We start from the raw sequence: 9,288 nt of genomic DNA, 5'->3' as shown, positions 1-9,288 counted from the left end.
TGAGAAGCCAATCTCTGCAGTAGCTAATAGTTCTCAGTTGAGTCCTAGGTTATCAGTAGGGTCATGAAATTTAACTTAAAGCCTTTTTATATTTGCTATAGGTGCATTATGAGTGTATTTCCAGATTCTTCTGAAATTGAAAGCCCACATAGAAACGTGTTTTGTCAAACTGTTTTTATAGTTGATGTATAAAGCTTGATGTGCAAAAGTATGTTACTGCATGTATAGACAAGAATAGAAATGCATATTTGATGCCTTCTCATGATGCAATGCTTTACAGTGTTTATTTACTTGGACGTCGTTTTTGGGGCAGGGAAGACATGGTATGTGTTTATTAGGCTGCAGGTTGTTTTAGTATGGGAAGATGTGACTTCTGCCTCTATATCAAAAACTGTTTGTTATATGTATTTTATTATCACTGTATGCATTTAGTATAATCAAACTGGTCATTCAAAACCTTGATCTTTTTGTTTTTCTTTAAGGAGCTGAATGTGGAATAAATGCAGAAGTAGAAAAACAACTTGAAATGGGAAAGAAGTTATTGGCTGCTGGACAGCTAGCAGATGCTTTGTCTCACTTTCATGCGGCTATAGGTACGTATCTCAGGAAAGTGACTCTTGCACTGAAATACCTTTGGGTGAGGGTTTTTTCCCCTACTATTTGCTTCATTAAATATCCTGCTTTCTTGCAAATTGCGTTCCATGAGTCACAGAAGTTGGGGCACTTTTAAGCAGCAGTTTGGATGTGAGCCAACAGAGATGCAGTAGAATATTTATGCTTTGGTTTCGATAAAAGAAACTACATGATACATGAACACTAAGTCACTGCTGTTCTGCAAGCTAGCTGTATGGAAGTAATTATAATTGACTGTGGTATTCCCTGTATCTAATCCCATCAAGATTAGGTTTTATCTTTAGGAAGTTTTTCGAAGTATGTCTTTGAAAGGTTGAATTTATGCATGCTTTCTTCTCTCCAGCACTGTAAAAAATTCAACATTTAAAATAGTCTCTCTTTTTTTTTTTTCTTTTTTTTTTTAAATTAAATCTTGAATCTGGGTGATACCTCAGTGAAACTGATGCTGCACGTTTGAGATACTGAACTGGTAGTGAAGAGTATATTAACTGTCCCTCTCTTATACTCAACTAGTGAGTTTTGGTGTTCCGCATTTTCAAAAAACTGAGGAGTTAAATGTTTGCTTCTAAAAATTTTAAAGGAACTTTGCTCGTTCAAATCCTTGAATTCAAGTGTAGAGACAGACAGCACCAGTAAAGAGCAATGTCCATTAACACTATTATTTCTCAGTTGCATGGGGTTTTCTTGTTTTTTTTTTAAGTTGTTGGACTTCATTATAATGCGTACAAGTGCGTCATTTTCTCTGTGAGAAGACTAATACCAAGGTGTTACACAGTAATGAGTTATTGAGACTTTTCTATTTATGCCTTGGTCTAATAGTGATATGTAAACAAAATATCTGCTGATTCTGAGCTATTAATATTTTCTATGAGTTCTCCAAGATCAACTTCCCTTATATAAAGGGAATGGAGGGGGGAGCTTCCGCTTTTTCTGTGCTATTGGAAGCTCCTCATTCCACCGAGAGGCACTATGTTACTCCTTTTGCCTTGTGTGTCGCTGCCAAAGCATTCCTGTGGGATCTGAGCAGAGTTAGGGTTATAACATGGTTTATTCCTTTATTATTGGTTGGCAAGCTTTACCGTGGATTTGGTGAAAAGTCCAGCTCAGTCTGTGGCCATGCGAACGCTGGTGGTGGTACAAAGGCAGCAGCAGTGTGGGATGAGGTGGGATGAGCAGTGAGGTGCCTGTATGGCAGGCTTTGCCAGCAGTGCTCGAGCAGCTGGTAGAACTACGGTGTGACCACCTCCGTTATGACCTTGATGGGATTCTTAGTTGGATGTTGATTTGAGCCTGATTGCCTAAACTTTCATCAGACTTCTCTTCTTTGTATTTTGCCATTTTGAAAAGATTTTTAAGCACGATTTGCCTACTGTGTTTGTAGAGGAAGGGAGAAGAAATTTCTCTAATCCTTTTTTGCCTGTACTGCATCATTGTAAACTGTGAGGTAAATAGATCTTTTTGTCTTGCTTCAGCCACCCTATTTTTCTTTTTTGCAAACATCTGAAATAAAAGAAAGCTACTGTCCATTTTCTCTCTCTTCAGTTAAATTTTCAACTCTTTCTTCTGTCCCGTCAAGTTGATGGCTCATGCCTTCTCTCTGGGTAAATGTCAATTGCTGTTCGTTACTGTTGCTGGGGAACTGAGGTAAAACCATATTCTGACTGTCAGAAAGATCGTCATCTGGTGCTGGAACATGCTTTCTGGGATAGCTCTTTCCTATCTTTCATCCTTTGTGTATTAATAAAGTTCCTTAATTTCAGCTGTTGATTTGTGCCTACTCTACACATTTAGTTGTATGCAGTAGGACTTAATACTTCCTTTTTTTAAAGGTAGTAACATTTGAATTTACTTGATGTCCATAATGCTGGCATACAAGCATGAGAGTTATTATTAAATTTCAGTGCTGGACGTTAGCATTTCCACAGCCAAGACATTGTAGAGGAAGAGTGCAGATACCTTTTCCAGTGAGGACTGAACTAGTGTTTTGGTAATGGAGGTGGCCAGCTGTGAAGCTCCGTTACTGACCATAAGATTTTTGGCAATGCTATTTGTTCCATTTATTTTAAAGTTCAACTTCAACCTCAGATGAGGTGAGGAAGAGAAATACTTGGTTTGTTCCTTTTGTCAACAAATTCTGGATTGATGATTCTTTTTTTTTTTAATAGCACAGTAAAACGTTTACTGTCTTCTACTGTGTATGGTTCTTTGGGTGGTCTAAGTTACCTTTCCTTGAGAGCCCACGGTAACCGTCATCTGTTTCTCTGAAATACTGCATAGAGAAGAATATTAAGAAAATTCTTCTTGGTTTTAGAGACTGATGTTTGTGTCCTGTAAGGGTGTACATATATGTGCTAGCCTAGAGAGTGTTAAAGTTGCTGGATCTTGGAAGTTTGACCAGCAGACAACATGGAATATGTGGGCCTTGAAGTTAGCCTTCAGGTTTTGATAATGTACGTGCATTTGTCTGCTGCTGAGATGGGGTGTTGGTGCCCACTTGAATATTAAAGAAAGAAGTTGCTGCTATTTCAATGGATGGTGTAAGGGGTTTATGCATCTGTGACGACACTGGACTAACATATTGGTTATTTTGGGATTATTTGCTTGCATCCTATATGATGGACAGGGACTGGGATGGAGGATGATGAATTAACATGCTGTCAAATGTAGGCCTGCAGTTGGAGATAAAGGGTTAGTATGTAGTGGCTGTTTTCCTGTACAAAGCTGAGAAACATGTACATACTTAAACTTCAGTACTCTCAATTATTTGGCATTTACCGTGTTTCTGTAATCTTTATTGTTAAATAATCAAACTGCATAGAAAATGTTGCTTGGATAATGTTACAAATATTGCGTTTTATTGATAAATACCATTTTTTCCAGTGGCTTAAAACTCAGGTAATATATTTTTAGTCATTACAATTTCACTGTACCCAAAGTTTCGTTGCTTTGAGATAGTATTCTGATTACTGTTTCTTCACTTGCAGAGGGAGACTCTGATAACTACATTGCTTATTACAGAAGAGCCACAGTGTACTTAGCCATGGGCAAATCTAAAGCAGCAATTCGTGATTTAAGTAAAGTGGTTGAGTTAAAGCAGGACTTCACATCAGTAAGTATTACTGGAATTGAAAATTGTTCAAGCGTAAAAAAAAACCTGCTTCGAAGAAGGTTGTTTTTCAGATTTTGCTAAACAGAAATAGAAAATACATTATCACTCAGAAGGCTTTAAATAGGATAAAATAATAGCAATGGTGTATGTGCTTGAATTTGCAGCTATGCTGAGTACAGTCTAACTAGTCATTCTAACAACTAATAGTAGTTATATTAAGTTCATGTTCCTCATGGGTTTGTGCTAAACACTTTCCGTCTCTCACTTGTGGTTATTCTCTCAGTCACCAAGGCTATACCCTCTGAGAGTGAGGTGGGGAAGAGAACATGCAGATGCCTCTGTTTTTCTTCTGTCTTAATCAGCGTTCGATTTGAGGCATCTCTTCTCCAAAGGAACTGTCCTAATCTCACTGCCGCCTTATGGGATTGTTGCAAGTTCTGATTTACTTACCCCTTGCTCACTTCTGCTTACCATATGTGGAGACTGCCTCACTAGTCGGAGGCTGATGCTGGAGTCCTCTCCATCTGATTCTCTCTTCTCCCTTTTCCATGGGTGATAGCATGTCCTGTATAGCTTACAATGAAGGAGCAAATGTTAAATGTGTTGTTGTATGAAAATATTCTTATCATAAATCAAAATATTCTAAATCATTAGCTTGTCTTTTTACATAGCTTCTATTATTCTGAAAGTTTAGTGAAAGAATTAAATGTGGGGATTGTTTATTATTTCTGCTAATTTCTTAAAATCTATAAGCAGTTATAATCAGGAAAGTGGTGTAAGGTAAACATTCACTTTGTTTTATGCAGCTCTTCAAATGAGTTCTTTCCATGAGTTGCAGCTGCTCATAATAACTGGCTGCTTTTTGTCCCTCAGTTCTGGTGCAGAGTGATCCTTTACCATCAAAGAGGCCTCATAAGAACATAGTCAAATTGAGAAGACAAAGAATGGGTGTTGTGATCTCTGTTTCAACTTGTTAGCTGTAGTAAAATGAAACTTTTTTTTTTGCTGCTAAAGGAAACTGAAGCTTATTTTCATATTTTGCTGAATTCCAATTTGTAAATCAAAAGAAATTATCTTATGTTTCATTTCAGGCAAGATTACAGAGAGGACACTTACTGCTCAAGCAAGGAAAATTTGATGAAGCAGAGGATGACTTTAAAAATGTGGTAAGTTGGAGGCCTAAGTTGAACTACATCACTGCTTTTAAGGTTGGGTTCTGAGCCAAGGTTTCGTCTTGACTCTGATGCTCTAGAGCGTATGTGTATGTATACCTGAGTGTGTCTTTCCTGTTCTTTAAAGGTATTGTAGCTAAGCTACCTTGTATGAATAAATGACTGAAAGTTGCAGGGTAGTGATGAAGATGAAATCAGAAGGTGTTGCATGAAGTAGCACAGCACTTCGAAAAGTCTCTTTTTTTGTGTGCCTGGCGCTTCATGATCTCTGCTTGATGACACCTATACTAGGGAGCAATCTTCATTCAGAAAGAAAGGATAAATGGCATGGGACTCAAAGTACGTAACTGAACCCTGCTTTACATCACTATATTCAGCTCACCCTGGGAAATCATTAGGGGCTTCACAAGTAAGCCTTTGAAGGTTCCTATCTCTTTTCACTGATTGCAGAAGGATCCTAGGCTCTTAATTTAGTCACTGGGCTGTTAAAATCAATGAATTTCAGTGGCATGCATCTGTGTGTCTTCTCATCTGCAGAGGAGTTCACCATCTTTCATGAATGTGTTGACAATACTTTCTTTCCATGATCAGGAAGAGCCCAGAGTTTCCAAACAAACACAGTTGGATATTACCCACCTAAAACTCACTTGAGTTGTTTTTTCTTTCAATGGGTATTTTGTGCATTTCGGCTTTATGCCGCAAAAATAAACTGATCTAACCCCAGAAGAAAATTCCTCGGAGAACATGTGCACCTCTCTGTTGCACAAAATTTCTGTAAGCATGAGAATAAATAAGATTCATTCTTAGTCTTGCTTACTCTTCAAGCATTGCTAGTTTGAACAGCTTGCATGTCCCTTATGCCAAAATAAATAGAATTTGCAAGTGTAACTTATGCTTCTTGTTGGCCTTCTTTGAAGAGTGTGATGGAGAAAGCAGTTCTGTGTTGCAGATTACAGATGTTTAATGGAAAGCTTACTAGTGAGTATGTATGACAAAAACAGAGCAGTTACACTGTATGCTCTGCGGGGCAGTTGGGAGGAGTGGCTCTTGCAGATATAAATGCACCAGGCAGTCTTTGTGTTTGTAGCAAAGCTACAGTAGCTTATTCTGAAATTCATTTAGCAATGGCTTCTCTGGCTGCTGCTGCTTCCTCAGTAAGTTTCTTAGGAGTGTGTGGTCTGCAGTTGCACGTCTGATTGCAGTGCAGCCCTGCTGTTGGCAAATGTGGGAGAATGTCGTTCAGCTCTGATTAACTGAGGACATAGTTGCTGCAATAGCAATTACGTGATGTTGGTGTTGATTCTGAGTTTGTGTATGCATCTCTTTACAGTTACTGTTTCTTGGAGTGTTGCTTAATACTGCATATGGAAATGCTTCTCCAGTCAACTGTCAGTAGCTTGCCTTTTTTCCAAACCAGCTGCAAAAATTTAGATTGCTGCCTTCGGTCAGTCAAATAGTTTCAATCTTCCGTCAAGTTTTAAATCTGAAGTAGAACAGAGTTTCTTCTCTGACTTCATGAAAATACCATATTGGTCCTAGATCCTACTTCCAGTTTCCTTGGCTCTGTGAACAATATTGCCTATGTACTTAGAGAATATGGCAAGCAGCTCTTTTGAAGAGCACAATTTTCAGTTAAGTACAATATATTCAAGATAAATAAGCCAATATTAAAGTAATCCTTTGTAATTTGTTGATTTATTCACATGGGGGAGGGGTTATCCCACATACCATGACTCTTAAGTGGGATGCATATATATTTGAGAGATTTCCCTTGTTTTCTTCTAAATCTTTCAGATAGTCAATCTGATTATTCTACCAGTTCTCTGTATGTCTAAAATACCTAATTTACTCTGGCAGTATGTTGGCATCTAAATACAAAATCGCATTTCATCTCAAGGTGAGAGGAAGTCAGAGTCACAATACTGTGACATGTATTAACATTCTGTGTTTCTCTGGGGGTTTTTTGTATATGAGAGGAGAGAAGGTGGAAGGCTGTTAAGGATTGAATATCTTTCCAAATGATTTCAAGACTCTTAGATCCAGACTTTTTGCTACCAAAAGCGACCGGGGAAAGGTAAATAGTAGCCACTAGGAAGCTTTGACTCATACTGTAAGTCAGTTGTCAAGAAGCTAGAAGGAATAAGTTGTACCTTGAAATGAAAGTTCCTTCTACTGCTAGGACAGATATGGCCCAAAGAAATGCCAGTGGAATCTCAATAGCTTTTAGGCTAGAATTAGTTGTGGACTTGAATACCTAAAATTGCATGTTTTACATGTGAACAGAGTATGTAATCTATGATTCTGCTCTTTATCTGACTAAATGTAGGTCAGGATATGAACAGCCCTCTACCCTTTCCGTTTATTGGCTGGATACCAGCTGACTAGAATGCTTTCATTCTGGGTAAGCATGTAGCACATCAGCAAACTTTGGTGTTCAAATCTGGACCTAAACTGGCGAAAAACTTTGGCCATCCTGCATTGGTAGTGCATAGGCTCTAAATCTGCAAACAGTCACTCTAAGTCGGTAGGCATGCTGCAGGACATATGTTTGAGTCTGCAGAAGTTGAGTATCATGGAAAGGTGGGGTGGAAATGCTGTATTTAAAAAGGAAAACAAACCTCCACCCCATCCTTCCCTCTTCACTGAAAGGGAAGTCTTAATTTGAAGAAAAATTATCCACTTTCTTTTGCTGTGCAAGATTTCAGGATGTTATCTAGAATAGGTGGTCCTGAGGATGTCCTGTGCTTACAGAAATGAATTGTGGGGTGTCAGATACCTTCAGTATTTTTTCCTGAGGAAATAGTTGTGTAGATGAGATGGGCTTTCTTCTGGTAAAGCCAGCCTTCTTTGAAGTAGATTGTATGGCCTTGAATGACAGTAGATGTACTATCTCTCTTGTGATTTCACACAAGAGATTGTTTGGGTCAGATGTTGACTTCAGCAGAGTAGCTCAGATTTTGAAATATTCCCCACTTTTGAGTTGGAGAAACCATGTCAGGTTGTGGAAACTAAGGAGAGTAATTTTACTTGAACTACTCAAGGAACAGACATGTAGGAGTGAGATGGTTTGTAATTCGCTCTATGATGCTTGCATTAAGAGTCAGTGTCACCAGTGTTGGTTTCCGTGCCTACCAGAACTGCATTAATTACTGAAGTAATGAGCCATCTGAAAAATTCTGTTTTCGCCTAGCATATTCCAGAAGTCTGTCAAATCCCAGTGGAGACTCTGAAAAGCTTTTTTTTTTTTCTTCCCATCCCTCTTCCACTCTCTGTTGGAGTCATGCTCCTTGAAAGGGATCTCAGCAGTTTAGGAGATGCAGACATTTTTAGGGAGAGAAAGAGTAAGAAAAATTCAGCCCATCTAAATGGAGGTGAGGATGACAGGTAAACTTTCCCAGCTTATAACAGCAGTGGTTTTGTGTAGAGCTTAAAAGAATCATTGAAACTATTCTTCACATATAATAATAAAACTATCCTTTAGTGTATACTTGTGGAAAGAAAAAAATTTCGTACCCTTAAATTCTTTCTACACAGTTTTGTAGTATGTGGGAAAAGCTTCATAAGCACCCTAAACCTCTTCAAGGTTATATGATTGCTAAGCTAAGTGGTTTCTCTGTTCGGATGTTTCTACCCCCTGTGGCATATTGGTACTGGCTGTCTTATGAGGCAGTGTCAGTATGAGAGCAGGCAGTGGGAATGCCTGACTGGAAAGGATGGGAGTACTCCTTTCAGGAGCAGAGCTCTTGAGACCCCAGCCTTTATGCCTTATTTTTAGATTGCATTTTTTCCCGTTCCTTCCCGCCCCCTCCCCCCCCCCCGCCTTTCCTGTTGGCTGAAAGGTGTGATTCAGACTTATGCCTTGACATGTTAAGCAATACTACGTTTCTAGGAACCTCTCCTTTTGGCCAGCAGATGCACCAAGCTGATGAAGTTCCTTATGTGGGCTAGGTTTTTTTTTCTGTCTAGCGATACAGAATCACAACTCATTAATCTTTAGAAGCTCTTTAGCTTTTCCTTTGCAACTCAGCTACCAGTTTGGAAATCTAGGACCTAAACGGTAATAAAACTTTCAACAGGTGTCAGCAGAGGGGTCCAATTCTTCAGAGTACCCAGGATGGAACAGGAATTAAGCATAAATTCTTAGGTGACTTGAGAAAGTCATTGCTCACAGTATATGAATCGTGTTTATTTCTCTGCTCTAACTTTGGTTGAGTGTTCGTATGCTTTAATATCAAGTTCTTTCTGTTTTGGTTAGTAGTTTCTAATAGAAGTCAACAAGACAGATCTGTGGGCACATCAACATTCATGTCTAAGGACTCAATCCATGAAAGTCCTGGAATATTTATTTTATCTTTAAGCATGTGATTTTTTTTT

The 9,288-nt window shown here is 38.6% G+C and overlaps 1 protein-coding gene across 1 annotated transcript in view; it reads left to right on the top strand.

The window, feature by feature from the left end:
• Nucleotides 1-482: 482 nt before the first annotated feature.
• DNAJC3 (DnaJ (Hsp40) homolog, subfamily C, member 3) overlaps nt 483-9,288 on the top strand; it is a gene marked incomplete at its 5' end in the record, with an annotated part of 29,683 nt that continues 20,877 nt past the window's right edge. Inside the window, 3 exons of the mRNA XM_009579216.1 lie at nt 483-593; nt 3,618-3,742; nt 4,834-4,908. Coding sequence (XP_009577511.1) covers nt 483-593; nt 3,618-3,742; nt 4,834-4,908 — 311 coding nt within the window. The remainder of the gene's footprint in view (nt 594-3,617; nt 3,743-4,833; nt 4,909-9,288) is intronic.

This window comes from Fulmarus glacialis, unplaced genomic scaffold (genome assembly GCF_000690835.1).
Source record: "Fulmarus glacialis isolate BGI_N327 unplaced genomic scaffold, ASM69083v1 scaffold9156, whole genome shotgun sequence".
In the NCBI taxonomy this organism is placed as follows: Eukaryota; Metazoa; Chordata; class Aves; order Procellariiformes; family Procellariidae; genus Fulmarus; species Fulmarus glacialis.
This window is presented reverse-complemented; position numbering and strand designations above follow the sequence as displayed.